The sequence below is a fragment of the Melanerpes formicivorus genome, unplaced genomic scaffold, assembly GCF_026170545.1.
Source record: "Melanerpes formicivorus ecotype bairdi unplaced genomic scaffold, bMelFor1.0.p_v2 SCAF_166, whole genome shotgun sequence".
In the NCBI taxonomy this organism is placed as follows: Eukaryota; Metazoa; Chordata; class Aves; order Piciformes; family Picidae; genus Melanerpes; species Melanerpes formicivorus.
The window spans coordinates 445,092-460,974 of NW_027142518.1; the positions used below are offsets into that span (position 1 = coordinate 445,092).

Here is a 15,883-nt window from a genome sequence, read left to right on the forward strand (position 1 = left end):
GCTCCTTGAGGTCCCTTCCAGCCCTGACAATTCTGTGATTCTATAAGCTATTCTCAACACTTTCTTTTTGCAAGGCTAAGCAGTGACCCTGCACAGAGAACCCTTCTGGGCTGTTCCTGTGAGTGCACAGAGAAATGTCACTGCTCTGCCTGCTGCCACTGACTACAATGGGACTGATCCCCCTTGTAAAGTTAGCCTGGAGCCCAAGTGTGGGTGAGGCTGAGTGGTGAGGAAGACTGAACAGACACTTCACCTCTAGCAAAAATGCTTTCAGGTAACAAATGGGAAAGCTCCTCCTGTCCTGGAAGATCAGTTGTGGGTTGTCTTGAAAGGTGGGGGTGAGATCTGCACATAATCCAGCACTGCAAAGCAGGAGGGCTGGAAAGGGGAGCCAAGCAGCAGGTGTTAAGGTAATGCATTCTCTTGGAGTCAGGAAAACCTTTTCATCCCAGGCTTTTAAAGCACTCAGTGAGCATTACATGATCCTTTGGGAAGGTGCTGGGAAGTGCTGGCAGAGGAAGCAGTGAGGAGATGAGGAGGAGCTGGTCAGGGATCAGGCCATGCAGAAAGGAGGGGCAGCAGTTCCCGGTGCTCTCCTTAGCCAGGGGCAATTACCTGACCTAATGCTCAGTATTGGCTGGAGGCCACAGGCAGAGCCCAGCCTGTGGCCACTGAGGAGAAACTTTGTTGGCCAGTTTGATCTGCCTGTAAGAAGGAGGAGGGCATGGCTGCTGCCAGGAAATGAGAGTGCAGTGGGGGCACTTGGTGCCATGGTCTAGTCATGAGGTCTGTGGTGTCAGTTTGGACTCGATGATCCTCGAGGGCTCTTCCAACCTGGGCGATACTGTTATAACTGGGACACTGCCAGCTCAGAACTCAGCTATGATCATTCAAAGAGCTCTTCAGGTTTGAACAGGACACTTCCTAAATGCAAGATACTCTTAGGCTCTGCCTGCAAGCTGTTTTGCACTGCACATAGTGCACCTGAACAGGATGTCCTTTGCCTGCCTGGGTGTGGACCCAGCCAGCACAGCAGCACTTGCTTGCTGTGTCAGTAGCTTCCTCCCTTCTGGGGGCAGGAGCAAGACCTTTGCATGGAAGCACTTTTGCACTAGAGCCACTCAGTTTTCATTTGGAAGGCCATCTTGCATCATCTGTAATGAGCTCATCTCCTCCAAGCTCCCCCCCATGCCCAGGGACACCTCTCACCTCCACTCAGCTGCTCAAGGCCTCAACACCCCCAGGCAGGAGGCAGCCACAGCCTCCCTGGGCAGCCTGTGCCAGACTCTCACCAGCCTCACACTCAACAGCTTCTGCCTCAGCTCCACTCTGACCCTGCTCTGCCTCATTCCCCCTTGGCCTGGCTCCAGACCCCCTCAGCAAAAGTCTCTCTGCAGCCTTCCTGCAGGATGCCTTGAGCTCCTGGCAGGCAGCTCTGAGGTGCCCCTGGAGCCTTCTCTTCTGCAGGCTGCACACCCCCAGCTCCCTCAGCCTCACCCTGCTCCATGCTACAGGGCCTGGCTTGCACCCCCTGCCCAGAGCAGTGCAGGGAAGGAAATCTGAGAAGAATCCATCCCTCTGCCAAAAGAAAAAGTGGGATTTATTTTCCCTGTACAATCTGTGTGGAGACATCAGCTTGCAGATGGATTTGTGCAGCCTCTGGGGCCATGCCTAAAGGGCTTTGCTGGGTTAGCTGAAGCAGCAGAAACCCTCTGTGCATCGGTGCATGCTGCTCTTAGCAAAAGGCTTTTGCCTGGGCTGGTCCCTGAACAAAAGCCCCTACAACTGCTTGCTGTGTTCCTGTGCTTGGGCACTTGTGTCAGAGGCAGGAGGATGGATCACAGGACCACAGGATGTTAGAGCTTGGAAGGGACCTCTGGAGAGCTTCCAATCCAAGCCCCCTGCCAGAGCAGGAGCAGAGAATCCAGCACAGGTCACACAGGAACACATCCAGACAGGGCTGGAAAGGCTCCAGAGAAGGAGACTCCACAACCTCTCTGGGCAGCCTGTTCCAGGGCTCTGGCAGCCTCACAGGGAAGAAGTTCCTCCTCATGTTCAGCTGGAACCTCCTGTGCTGGAGTTTGTAGCCATTGCCCCTTGGCCTGTCCCAGGGTGCAGCTGAGCAGAGCCTCTCCCTGTCCCCTCCCTCCTGGCCCCCAGCTCTCAGATATTGATAGAGAATAGAATAGAATAGAATAGAATTAACCAGATTGGAAAAGACAGTATCACAGTATAACTAAGGTTGGAAGAGACCTCGAGGATCATCGAGTCCAGCCTGTCACCCAACACCTCATGGCTAGACCATGGCTCCAAGTGCCACATCCAATCCCCTCTTGAACGCCTCCAGGGATGGGGACTCCACCACCTCCCTGGGCAGCACATTCCCATGGCTAACAACTCTCTCTGTGAAGACCTTGGAGATCCCCTCTCAGCCTTCTCCTCTCCAGACTAACCACCTCCAGGGCTCTCAGCCTCTCCTCAGCAGGCAGTCTCCAGTCCCTTCAGCATCCTTGCAGCCCTCCCTTGGACTCTCTCCAGCAGATCCCTGTCCCTCCTGAACTGGGGAGCCCAATGGAGCGCTCTGAGGATGGAGATCTTTGCTAGAGGAGAAGCTCTGCTGGGGGATGGCTGCTGTGCAGAGCTGGCTGCAGCAAGAGGGGGCACGGAGGCTGTGCAAAGAGCCGAGGCTCTCCCGGCCCAGTCCAGGGCAGGCTGCGCAGGCTCCGAGCCCCGCGGGCAGCTGCTCGCTGGTCCTCTGCTGCGAGCGCAGCACTCGGGTGGCTGTGCCGTGTGCCACTAGGTGGCACTTCAGGGACACGGCAGCCGCTGGAGGACATCCACTGCATCAGCTGCAGCACACACACCGCTTCAGGCCAGGAGTTAGCGGTTCCTTAGGATGGGATGGGATAGGATAGGATAGGATAGGATAGGATAGGATAGGATAGGAATAAGAATAAGAATAGAATAAGGATAGGATAGGGATAGGATAGGATGGAGTAGAATAGAATAAGGATAAAATAGGGTAGGATAGGATAGGATAGGATAGGATAGGATAGGATAGGATAGGATAGGATAGGATAGGATAGGATAGGATAGGATAGGATAGGATAGACCAGGTTGGAAATGACCTTTGAGATCATTGAGTCCAGCCTATCACCCAACACCATCTGATCAACTAAACCATGGCACCAAGTGCCTCATCCAGGCTCTTCCTAAACACCTCCAGGGATGGGGACTATCTTCTTCTGGTCAGAGGGAATTAATTTCTTCACTGTCCCCCCCTGCCTGCTCCAGCCAGCCCCTGCCCAGCTTTGCCATCCTGGTGTGCTGCAGCAGTGGGGAGCAGCCAGCCCAGCGGCACAGCCCCAGGCTGCCAGTCGCAGCCCAGCACTCAGCCTGGCAGCAGTGGCAGCAAACGCTTGGGAGTTTGGGGATCTTAGCCTCTGGGGCAGCAGCACTGCAGGATGCAGTCAGTTCCACCACCACACCACACTTAGCCCCTTCCCCTCCTCCCCCCCATTTTCAGGTCCCTTCAGTGTAAAATAATATTCTCCTCCAATGAGACCATGAGGAACAAAAGGGGTGGGGGGTGCTCTGCTTCTGCAGAGCTTTGGGGGTCTTGGGGGGGGGTTATCTTCTTGGGGTTCTTTTAGTGTTTTTTCTTATTTTTTTTCTTCCTTATTTATTGTATTTTCTGTTTTCCCTTCTATTTTCTTTTTCCTTCCCCCCCCCCCCTTTTTCCTTTTCATTTTCCCCCTTTTGTTTTTTCTTTTTACTTTTTTCTTTCCTTTTCCCCCCTTTTTTCTCTTTTTCCCATTTGCTCTTTCCTTTCCCTTCCTGTCCTTTCCCTTTCCTTTTCCTCTCTTTCCTTTCCCTTCCCTTCCTTTCCTTTCCCTTCCCTTCCTTTCCTTTCCCTTCCCTTCCTTTCCTTTCCCTTCCCTTCCCTTCCTTTCCTTTCCTTTCCCTTCCCTTCCTTTCCCTCCCTTTCCCTTTCCCTTTCCCTTTCCCTTTCCCTTTCCCTTTCCCTTTCCCTTTCCCTTTCCCTTTCCCTTCCCCTTCCCCTTCCCCTTCCCCTTCCCCTTCCCCTTCCCCTTCCCCTTCCCCTTCCCCTTCCCCTTCCCCTTCCCCTTCCCCTTCCCCTTCCCCTTCCCCTTCCCCTTCCCCTTCCCTTTCCCTTTCCTTTCCCCTTCCTTTCCCTTTCCTTCCCCTTTCCTTCCCCTTCTCTTTATCCCTTTCCCCTTATTTCCTTCCCTTTATCCCCTTCCCCTTATCCCCTTCCCCTTCCCACATTCTTGGCATGTCAGCTCTGCTGCTTGTTTGCCATGGCCATTGTCCAACACCAGCCTGCTAACACAGTTGGAGACTTTGGGTTCTTGAATATATAAATACTGTGGGGGTTTGCTCTCCTGTTTCCTGCTGTGGAGTTAAGTTCAGATATTCTTGCTTTTGGTGCAAGGTTTAGTGTAGACTCCCAACAAGAGTGTGAGCAGCAGAACCTGCCCAGCTGGTCAGTGCAGGGGGATGCAAAGTGCCCCCTGGGCAGGAAATGTCACTGGGGAGCTGACCTCTGGACAGCTCTGCCCTGGCCCTGTGTTGTGCAGCAAAGCAACAGAGTGAGGAACCATGGGATCCTGTGCAAACTTCAGCAGCACTGCCTCACTGCAATGAACTTCCATCAGTTTCAGGAGGTAATGAGGTGCCAGGGTGCATCTGAGATCTGCCTAGCTTTTATCCCCTCCCCCCCCCCCCTTAGTCTTCCTTTCAGTATTTAGAATCCCAGAATGTTAGGGGTTGGAAGGGAGATCACCCGAGCCAGAGCAGGAGCACCTAGGGCAGGTCACACAGGAACACATCAGGCACTTACTGCTAGGAGAAGGGCTAAGGGGTCTCAATCTGACTGCTGAAGGCCAAGGCTAACATCCAGCCCAGCCCCCTGCCAGAGCAGGAGCACCCAGGGCAGCTCACACAGCAACACAGCCAGCTGTCTTTGCAATGCCTCCACACAAGGAGACTCCACAACCTCTCTGGGCAGCCTGCTCCAGCCCTCTCACACCCTCACAGTGATTTAGGCCATGAGGGTGGCTGCCATAAATGCTGGCTGCTAGGTGCTTCACCTTCTGAGGTGTGGTTCTCCCATTCTTCACAGAGAGGCTTTGCTCTCCTTTTTTCCTAGCCCTATCAAAAGCAAGCAGAAGGCTGCATTTAAACTCTGCAGCTGTCATCCCTGCAGCTGTCACCCTATAGCTCTCCATTTCCCCTGCTGCTGAATTGCTAAAGTAACTTTTCTTTTGTGCTTAACGTTTCCTTTCATGGCCTTTATTGCATGTGACTGCTGGTCCTTCCCTGGGTGTAGCAGTGACTGATTTGTTGTTGCAGACAGAGCAGCCCTCTGAGGTTGAATTACATCCTCAGCTGAACAGAGCCCCAGCACAGGCAGAAGAGAACAGCCCAGCAAAAAAGGTGAGACCTGCTCAGCTTGTACCAGGGTGGGGTGGTTTGCCTTCACCCACAAATGAGGGGTGCTGTAGCTTTTAAAGCAATTAAACTCTGAGGGAGAGGCTTATCCTAGAGTGGCTCAGGTTGGAAGAGACCTCAGAGCTCATCTCCTCCAACCTCCCCACCATGCCCTGGGACACCTCCCAGCCTCCCTTCCATCACCTGAAGGGATCCTGAAGGAAGGCTGCAGAGAGACTTCTGCTGAGGGGGTCTGGAGCCAGGCCAAGGGGGAATGGTTTGGAGCTGAGGCAGAGCAGGGTCAGAGTGGAGCTGAAGAAGAAGTTGTTGAGTGTGAGGGTGGTGAGAGTCTGGCACAGGCTGCCCAGGGAGGCTGTGGCTGCCTCCTGCCTGGGGATGTTGAAGGCCAGGCTGGATGAGGCCTTGAGCAGCTGAGTGGAGCTGAGATGTGTCCCTGGGCATGGTGGGGAGGGGATAAGCTTGAGGTCCCTTCCAGCCTGAGCCATTCTGTGATCCTATGAGTTATTGGTAGTTTTATGTTGGTTTCATTCTGTGTCACTCATAGGAGTCCCTTCTGCTGGTCAGGCTTTTTTTCTCCTGGGTTTTTTTTTTTGTGTCATTAAATGCTTCCTCATTTACTTATTTTCCTCCATTTGTTAACATTTGGCCATTTCCAGTGCAGGTGGTGAGACTCTGGCACAGGCTGCCCAGGGAGGCTGTGGCTGCCTCCTCCCTAGAGGTGCTCAAGGCCAGGCTGGATGAGACCTTGAGTAACCTGGGCTGGTGGGAGGTGTCCCTGCCCATGGCAGGGGGGTTGGAACTGGATAATCCTTGAGGTCCCTTCCAACCTAAACCATTCTGTAAATCTGTGCAGACCATGGTGAGGCCAGTGATGGTCTGGGCCAGTGAAAGGATTCCACATCATGGAATCACAGAACCTTTGCTCTCTGGTCCTGCCTGGGTCACTAAATGTCCAACCTTTGCCACCTTGCTGCATTTCTTTTCTGAGTCAGCTTCCTCATTCATGAAATGGGGCAGCAATAGTTCCATTTCCTGTTAAGAAAAGGGAAAGATTCAAGAATGAAATGCAGTGAGAAGGATCTCCTTCTGCTTCAGCTCTCGGGCATCCAAAGTCCTTCTCCTTGCAAGAGGAAGGAAATCTTCATTTCAAACAAACTTTTCCTACCACTGCAACCACAAAGCTCCCAGAGTCTTTGTTCTGCCTGCAAAGCACAGCACCAGCTGCTCTCCTACCCTTCTCACCTGTGAATTTTGCATGCATCATGTTCTACCTTTGTCTTTCTAAGCTGTTCTGAGTGTTGCTCCAGGTAAGAGAGGAGGCTAGAAAGGGAGAGGCTCCCTGCCGGGGGGGTGAGGTAGTCTAGGTGGACTGCAAGTGATTGATCATTGATTCCTACCAACCAAGCATTGTGAAAAATACACCTTGCTTTGCTTTGAATGCTTTTGGTTCAGCCAGGGGCTGCTGTTTGGGTTTATACCCCACCCCAAGTGCAGAGAGAGCTCTTCCAGCCCAGTCCTGCCCTCCAGATGCAGGCGGAGCAGCAGCACAGTCGCTCCGCTGGCCGAGAGGTCGCAGGAGGCATTGTTCCTTCCCTCCAGGAGTCAGAAACCTGAGAGGCTGTTACCACATTTGAGGGAAGCTCTGGACCTCTTTAAACTCTGAAACCTTAGGCCAGCTGCCAGCAATTTCTGTGTCACAAGCCAGTGATAGGATGCAGATGGCCTGACTTAACGTTGCTGTGCTTGTCCCTTGCAGGAGGTGGTCCTCACTCAGCCGCCCTCCAAACCTGCCCGCAGGAAGCTCCGGACGGAGGCGCAGGGGCTGGAGACCCCCGAGCTTTCTCCCACTATCAGTGTGACTTCTGCCCTGACAACAGCCAAGGCTCACCTCCCAGCCCAAAAGTAAAGACCTGTGGCAAGCACACCACACTGCACCACCAGAGCTGATGTGGCAGGGTTTGCTCTCGGCCTAGTTTTGCACTCTGGTTTCCCGCTAGGTCCTGAAATCTACGTCGGAGTTCTCAAGGGCAGGCTTAAGTCTGTGGTGACTCTCTGAGGTGGTAATATTTGACTGAGAGCCTCTTTGAAGGGCAGCAAGGCTGGGGAGGGCTCTGGAGCACAAGCCCTGTGATGGGACCAGTGTGGCCAGCAGGAGCAGGGAAGTCATTGTGCCCTGTGCTCAGCACTGCTGAGGCCACACCTTGAGTTCATGTGCTCCAAGCTCCCCACCATGGGCAGGGACACTTCTCAGCTGCACTCAGCTGCTCAAGGCCTTCAGAGATGCCCTGCAGGAGCCAGACCTGCCAGCTTGCAAATCCAGGTGGTACAGCTGCCCATGCCTGAGCTGGCAGGCTCAGGTGAAGCCTGGTGGCTGTTAGCCTTCTGGAGTCCAGGCGAGCAAGTGCGAGTGGCACTGGGCTGTGGTGACTTGTGTCCAGTTCTGGGCCCCTCAATTGAAGAAGGACACTGAGGTACTTAACATGTCCAGAGAAGGGCAACAAAGCTGGGGAGGGGTCTGGAGCACAGCCCTGTGAGGAGAGGCTGAGGGAGCTGGGGTTGATTAGCCTGGAGGAGAGGAGGCTCAGGGGAGACCTTCTTGCTCTCTCCAACTTCCTGAAGGGAGGTTGTAGACAGGTGGAGGTTGGTGTCCTCCCAGGTACCCAGCACCAGAACAAGAGGACACAGTCTCAAGCTGTGCAGGGGGAAGTTTAGGCTGGATGTTAGAGAGAAGTGCTTCCCAGACAGAGTTATTGGCCATTGGAATGTGCTGCCCAGGGAGGTGGTGGAGTCACCACCCCTGGAGGTGTTCAAGAGGGGATTGGATGTGGCACTTGGAGCCATGATTTAGTTAGTCATGAGGTCTGTGGTGACAGGTTGGACTTGATGATCCTTGAGGTCTTTTCCAACCTTATTGATTCTATGATTCTGTGACTAGTTGGGGTTGGGTGATTGGTTGGACTTGATGATCTTGGAGGTCTCTTCCAACCTGGGTGATTCTGTGATTGTGTGTCCTGTGTCTGTCTCTGGTCAGAGCAAGCCAGGCTGCCCACCCAGCATCCCTAAGACAACTCTTTGTAGCTCTGTGGGTTTGTGTCCTTTGCCTTGCATCTACCTTCTGGAATTTTGCTCATTCGCATGGACAGATAGGACCAGACAAATGCCCAGGAAATGGAGTCACATCCTTGTGGTATTTCTTCCTCACAAGGCAGGTTGGAAATGAGCTTGCCACTGGTGTGAGCTGAGCCACAGACCACTGATGATAAGCTAATAAGTGGCAGCCCCAGCAAGTGGTGTTTGCTGTCACAGAGCTGTCGAAGCTGTCAGCAACAAAGCCTTGCAGGGCTTTCACTGTAGCTTTATTTAATAACAGTGGAGAAAGGAGGTTACAAAGGGTAAGTGAAGGCACCTGAAACCCTGCTGGATCTGTACATCTCCCTCAGCTGAAACATTATAGCCCAGCTTCACCCACAGCCTTGCAGAGAACTCTGAAACAAAGCCAGGCTGCCCCCATCATGATCCTTGAGGTCCCTTCCAACCCTAACAGTTCTGTGATTCTATCATCAGCTGAGCAAGGCTTGGCAAGCTCTTTATCAGCAGGACTGACTCTCTGCTGTGTAACTGTAGATAAGAATAAGTAACAGGACTCCTAGGATGCCTTCAAAATGCTGCTTTGTGCTTTGGGAATGCATATTCTGTGTTGCCTCAGAGAAACAGCAGCATTTGCTAGCATCCCAGCTTCATCCTGGCTTGTCTTTGCTACCATGTCTGAGTGACCACTGAGGTGTATGGCCCTGGTCTGGTTTCAGGTTTAGAGTGATACAATTGTCAGGGCTGGAAGGGACCTCAAGGAGCAGCCAGTCCCAACCCCCTGCCATGGCCAGGGACACCTCACACTACAGCAGGTTGCTCACAGCCACAGCCAGCCTGGCTGCAAAAACCTCCAGGCAGGAGGCTTCCACCACCTCCCTGGGCAACCTCTGCCAGGCTCTCACCACCCTCATGGCCAACAACTTCTTCCTCACATCCAAGCTCAATCTCCCCACTTCTACTTTTGCTCCATCCCCCCAGTCCTATCACTCCCTGACCCCCTCAAAAGTCCCTCCCCAGCTTCCTTGGAGCCCCCTTCAGATCCTGCAAGGCCACAAGAAGGTCTCCTGGGAGCCTTCTCCTCTCCAGACTGCACAACCCCAACTCTCTCAGTCTGTCCTCACAGCAGAGCAGCTCCAGCCCTCTGCTCATCCTCATGGTCCTGCTCTGAACATGCCCCAGCACCTCCAGATCCTTGTTGTAACAGTGCTCCAGGTGGGGTTTCCTACCATTGTTAATTTTCAGCCTATGGAGAGTAGTTTGAAGCAGAAAACCTGAGAGCTCAATGGGATGTAACAAACCCTCTGTGCTGATTCTGTGCAAGGATCAGTGCCACCAGCTCTGCTCATGGGGACTGTGTCCCACTGAGGACCTCATTTAACAGGGGCATATCTTCCAGCTCAGGTTTGGTGATCAAAGAGCTCCTGAGGCCTCATGTGAAACTCTCAGGTGATTAGTTTGGCACAAGGTTTAGATATTCAGCTCCTGTTTCCTGACTGTTCGTTCCCTTTTCCTGCTTTTGCCTCTCTTTGTTGGTCATAGACTCACAGAAAAGCCTGGTTGGAAAAGACCATGGGATCATCAAGTCCAACCATCACCTCCCATACAGAGCTGCCTCTTTTTGTACCTGTCTGCCTCACTGTAATTTCCTCCAGATCACTTCCCATGAACTATAGAGAAACAGAGGAGGCCACAAAGGTGATCCCAGGGCTGGAGCAGCTCTGCTGTGAGCACAGGCTGAGGGAGCTGGGGGTGTTCAGCCTGCAGAAGAGAAGGCTCCAGGGGCACCTCAGAGCTGCCTGCCAGGAGCTGAAGGCATCCTGCAGGAAGGCTGCAGAGAGACTTTTGCTGAGAGGGTCTGGAGCCAGGCCAAGGGGGAATGGTTTGGAGCTGAGGCAGAGCAGGGTCAGAGTGGAGCTGAGGCAGAAGTTGTTGAGTGTGAGGGTGGTGAGAGTGTGGCCCAGGCTGCCCAGGGAGGCTGTGGCTGCCTCCTTGCTGGGGGTGTTGAAGGCCAGGCTGGATGAGGCCCTGAGCAGCTGAGTGGAGCTGAGAGGTGTCCCTGGGCATGGTGGGGAGCTTGGAGGAGATGAGCTCTGAGCTCCCTTGCAGCCTGAGCCACTCTGTGATTCTATGAAGTAATAATAATAACAGGAGAGATATCTTTTACTTAAGCATCCAAAGAGAAGAAGAAAGTGCATGAGCCATCTAGCAGTTCATGCCATGAGATGGTTTTGGTGGAGGAGACAGCTCTGAATGAAAGAGAGATGGACTTCTGAGGTAAAGAAGCCCCAAAACTGGGAGGCAGGATTTTCCTGCAGATGCCCTTTCTTTCCACATGGATTTTTGTCTTTGCTGTTAAGCACTTGTGAACCTTCCAGCTGCACAAGTGTCTGCAAGCAGCCAGTGCAGAGACACTGCAGTAAGCACAGGGACTGTTCTTAACCTGAATCAGAGTGCAGTGATTTGGAAACAGCTGAGCCAGGCTGAAGTGTTCCTGTCAGGCAGGTTCACAAGTGTGCTTGGTTTGCTCTCCAACACTCACCTGGTGCAGCCAGATCATTTCAGTGGTAGGTTTTGCTTCTCTTGAATGTGGAGTTCAACCTCACAGGATGTTAGGAGTTGGAAGGGATCTCTGGAGAGCTTCCAGTCCAACCCCTCTGACAGATCAGGAGCAGAGAATCCAGCACAGGTCACACAGCAACACATCCAGGCAGGGCTGGAAAGGCTCCAGAGAAGGAGACTCCACAACCTCTCTGGGCAGCCTGCTCCAGGGCTCTGGCAGCCTCACAGGGTGGAACCTCCTGTGCTGGAGTTTATGTCCATTGCCCCTTGGCCTGTCTCAGGGTGCAACTGAGCAGAGCCTGTCCCTGTCCCCTCCCTCCTGCCCCCCAGCCCTCAGCTATTGATAGACATTGATCAGATCCCCTCTCAGCCTTCTCCTCTCCAGACTAACCACCCCCAGGGCTCTCAGCCTCTCCTCAGCAGGCAGTCTCCAGTCCCTTCAGCATCCTTGCAGCCCTCCCTTGGACTCTCTCCAGCAGATCCCTGTCCCTCCTGAGCTGGGGAGCCCAGAACTGGATGCAATATTCCAGGGGAGGTCTCAGCAGGGCAGAGCAGAGGGGGAGGAGAACCTCCCTGGCTCTGCTGGCTGCACTCCTCCGAATGCCCCCCAGGACCCATTGCCCCTTGTCCTATCACAGGGTGCCACTGAGCAGAGCCTGTCCCCTCAGATCTTTACAAACATCTGTAGTTCCTGCTTGCCTTGGAGGTGTTCAGAGGGGCAGAAGGGGGTGTGTGGAGCTGAAGGGCTGTGTCTGTGTGTCTGGCAGGCAGTCTTCCAAGCAGAAGAGGGCAATCCAGACAGCCATCCGCAAGAACAAGGAGGCCAACGCCGTGCTGGCCAGGCTCAACAGTGAGCTCCAGCAGCAGCTGAAGGTAAGCACTGCACCAGCACCACTGGGCAAAGCTCCTTACAGCCACTTCAGTCTCACCCTCTCGTGAGCTGGATTGGATCTCTCCCTGATAACCCTTTGGGTTCTTGGTTGGAAATCTGCCCCCCACCCCCCCCGAGAGCAAAGTCAGCACACTCTCAACCTGGAAGTGAAAAAGAGACTAAAGAGAGAAGTCTAACAAGCAATAAAGGTTTACAAAGTGCATTTGCATATAGATATACACAACAACAGCACAGCCCCCTGCCCTGTATCTTAATTTGGCTCTTCTGTCCCCCAGGAGGGGACAGAAGGGTCCCAGAAGACCATACAGCCACACAGGCTCCCTCTCTGCCTCTCTGTACCTCAGAGAAACCAAGGTCAGAGGGAGGATAGCATCAGCCCAAAACCCAGAGCAGAGCAGTGAGAAAGGGCAGCAAAAAGAGAGCAAGCAAACTGTGCTGCACAGTATAAAGATCTCAATACAGCAATGGGATCATAGAATAGAATCACAGAATCAGCAAGGTTAGAAAAGACCTCAAAGATCATCAAGTCCAAGCTGTCACTTTCTGGGGAGTCTTGTAAGCTCTGGGCCCTCCAGCTCCTCCAGTTTGATGTGTGGGGGTGAACTTTGTGTTTCAGCAATGAGATGGTGTCACCTGGCACAGGAGAGCGGCTCAGGCACAGCTTGCTTGTCTTCTGGTCAGTTGTGCTGCAGAGCTGTCTCCTGGAGTCTGGCACCTGGTAGAGCTATGGACTGTCTGAACCATGCTCTTCATCAACATCTCCTTGAAGAGCAGAGCCCTGAGCCTCCATCCAGTGACAGTGTTCTCAGCAGAGAAGGGCAAGAAAGCTGGGGAGGGGTCTGGAGCACAGCCCTGTGAGGAGAGGCTGAGGGAGCTGGGGTTGCTTAGCCTGGAGAAGAGGAGGCTCAGGGGAGACCTTCTTGCTCTCTCCAACTCCCTGAAGGGAGGTTGTAGCCAGGTGGGGGTTGGTCTCTTCTGCCAGGCACCCAGCAGCAGAACAAGAGGACACAGTCTCAAGCTGTGCCAGGGGAGGTTTAGGCTGGAGGTTAGGAGGAAGTTCTACACAGCGAGAGTGATTGGCCATGGGAATGTGCTGCCCAGGGAGGTGGTGAGGTCAGCATCCCTGGAGGTGTTCAAGAGGAGCCTGGATGAGGCACTTTAGTGCCATGGTCTGGTTGGTTAGATGGTGTTGGGTGATTGGTTCGACTTGATGATGTCTGAGGTTTCTTCCAACCTGGTTGATTGGTTCTGTGGTGCCCTACCCACATCTCTCTGTGCTGCAGGAGGTGCACAAGGAGCGCATCGCCCTGGAGACCCAGCTGGAGCAGCTCCGACCTGTCACTGTACTCTGACTTCCCACCCTACAGCAGCGGCAGCAGAGCCCATGGCCTGGCAGCATGCCCAGGAGAGGAGCACCAGGCAGGGCCTCTGCCAAGGCAGTGATGACCAGCTTGTGGGGTCTCCCTTGGCCCTGCCTCTTGCAGGTGAAAGAAGGTACAGAAAGCAACCACCTGCCTGCAGAGTGTTCGTGAGCAGAGGGCTGCTCTGCCCTCTTTTCCTCCCTCCTCTCCACCTGGAAATGAAGGACCTGAGAGTGGTTTATTTATGTAGAGAGTTCCTGATTTCCTCTGCATCCTGGCAGGACCTCCTGCCCACGACCACGAAGAGCCTACTGCATTGCTGAATTCTTGCTTCAGTTTCCAAACTCATCCTCCTGAGGTGGGGCTTCTGGATGGCGCCGCTGGCCAGAGGTGTTGGTGTCCTGGGGGAGAACTTTGGGGGCTGGATGTTCTGACAGGACCCGAACAAGAACACCTCACCAGACAGACAGACAGACGGACACACACACACAGAGTCTGCATCTGCAGGCACTGCTCAGATGATTATTTACTTAGGGCTGTTTGGTATGGCACCGTGGCTGCCTTTTGGTGGCAGAGAACTTTGGATTGGAGAAGTGCAAAATCACACCAGAGAGAGACAGCGGGGGGGGGGATAATAAATAATAATAATAATGATTAAAAACAAAACAAAAAAAAGGCTAAAATTTACTTATTTTGGAAATTGCAAAGCAAAAAAAAAAAAAAAAGGAGAAAAATCCTTTTGGTTCTGGAGCTAGAACTATTTCCTATCCCCAGTGCTTGATCACCTGCTTGCAACTCCCACTGTCTCTGCATACCTTTAGTCTCTTTGAGATCACTGAGTTAGAGCTTTTATTATTGTTATTATTTTTCTTTGGGGGGGTTTGTTTTATTCCTTGGTTGGGTTGGTTTTGGTTTGCTTCTGTTTGGTTTGGGTTTGGGTTTTGGTTTTGGTTTGGTTCTGTTTGGTTCTGTTTTGTTTTGATTTGGTTCTGTTCTGTGTTGTTCTGGTTCTGTTCTGTTCTGTTGGGTTCTGTTCTGTTTTGTTCTGATTTGGTTTTGTTCTGTTTGTTTTGGTTTTGTTCTGTTCTGGTTCTGTTCTGTGTTGTTCTGGTTCTGGTTTGTTCTGGTTCTGTTCTGTTGGGTTTGGTTCTGGTTTGTTCTGTTCTGATTTGGTTTGGTTTGGTTCTGTTTTGTTCTTGTTCTGTTCTGTGTTGTTCTGGTTCTGGTTTGTTCTGGTTCTGTTCTGTTGGGTTTGGTTCTGTTCTGTTTTGTTCTGTTCTGATTTGGTTTGGTTCTGTTTGGTTTGGTTTTGTTCTGTTTCGTTCTTGTTTTGTTCCGTTCTGGTTTGGTTTTGTTCTGGTTTGTTCTGTTCCGGTTCTGTGTTGTTCTGGTTCTGTTCTGTGGGGTTCTGTTCTGTCCTGTTGGGTTCTGTTCTGTTTTGCTTTGGTTTGGTTTTGTTCTGTTTTGCTTTGGTTTGGTTTTGTTCTGTTTTGGTTTGGTTTGGTTTGGTTCTGTTTTGTTTGGTTTGGTTTGGTTCTGTTTTGCTCTTGTTTTGTTCTGGTTTGGTTTTGTTCTGTTTTGTTCTGGTTCTGTTCTGTTCTGTTTTGTTCTGGTTCTCTTGTTCTGTTCTGGTTCTGTATTGTTGGGTTCTGTTCTCTTTTGTTCTGTTCTGCTTTGGTTTGGCTTTGTTCTGTGTTGTTTTGATTTGGTTTGGTTCTGTTTTGTTCTCGTTTTGTTCTGGTTCTGTTCTGTTTTGTTCTGGTTCGGTTCTGGTTCTGTTCTGTGTTGTTCTGGTTCTGTTCTGTTGGGTTCTGTTCTGTGTTGTTCTGTTCTGCTTTGGTTTGGTTTTGTTCTGTGTTGATTTGGTTTGGTTCTGTTTTGTTCTTATTTGGTTCTGTTCTGCTTTGGTTTGGTTCTGTTTTGTTCTGGTTCTGTTCTGTGTTGTTCTGTTCTGTGTTGTTCTGTTTTGGTTCTATTCTGTTTTGTTCTGTTCTGATTGGGTTTGGTTCTGTTCTGTTTTGGTTTGGTTCTGTTTTGTTTGTTTTGGTTTTGGTTTGTTCTGTTTCTTATAGTTTCACAGTTTCATTCAGGGTTGGAAGGGACCACTGTTTTGTTCTGTTCTGTTTTTCTTTGGTTTTGTTTTGTTTTCTACTGGTTTGGTTTGCTTTGGTTTTGTTTTGTATTGTTTTGCTTTGCTTTGTTTTGCCTTTTTTTTTACCCACCAGCATATTTGTAACAAGAGGCTAAAAAAAGAAATGCATTGGGGGCACTTTTGATAAAAGCTGTTCTAAGTACTTGTGTCTTAAGCCTGCTTTTTGTTGCCTTCATAGCTGCGGCTTTGTTTCAGGTGTGTGGACCAGAGCTGTGCTGCCAAAAGGAGGAAGATAACAAGGAGGAGGTTATCAAATGTTGTGATGGAAATGATTGTTCCCTACAACAGCCTTTTGTTGAGGTTCATTTGCACCTCGCTGCTGGGAGGGTGAAGCTGCTGGTGCCTTAAAGGAAG

General features: G+C 51.9%; 1 protein-coding gene across 2 annotated transcripts in view; it reads left to right on the forward strand.

The window, feature by feature from the left end:
• Positions 1–15,671, forward strand: part of REPS2 (RALBP1 associated Eps domain containing 2) — an 84,132-nt gene extending 68,461 nt beyond the window's left edge. For both annotated transcript variants that reach the window (XM_068169172.1, XM_068169173.1), the window contains exons 15-18: positions 5,377–5,460; positions 7,232–7,377; positions 11,892–11,997; positions 13,300–15,671. In XM_068169172.1, the coding sequence (XP_068025273.1) occupies positions 5,377–5,460; positions 7,232–7,377; positions 11,892–11,997; positions 13,300–13,368 (405 nt within the window). In that variant the 3' untranslated portion in view covers positions 13,369–15,671. The remainder of the gene's footprint in view (positions 1–5,376; positions 5,461–7,231; positions 7,378–11,891; positions 11,998–13,299) is intronic.
• The last annotated feature ends 212 nt before the right edge of the window (positions 15,672–15,883 follow it).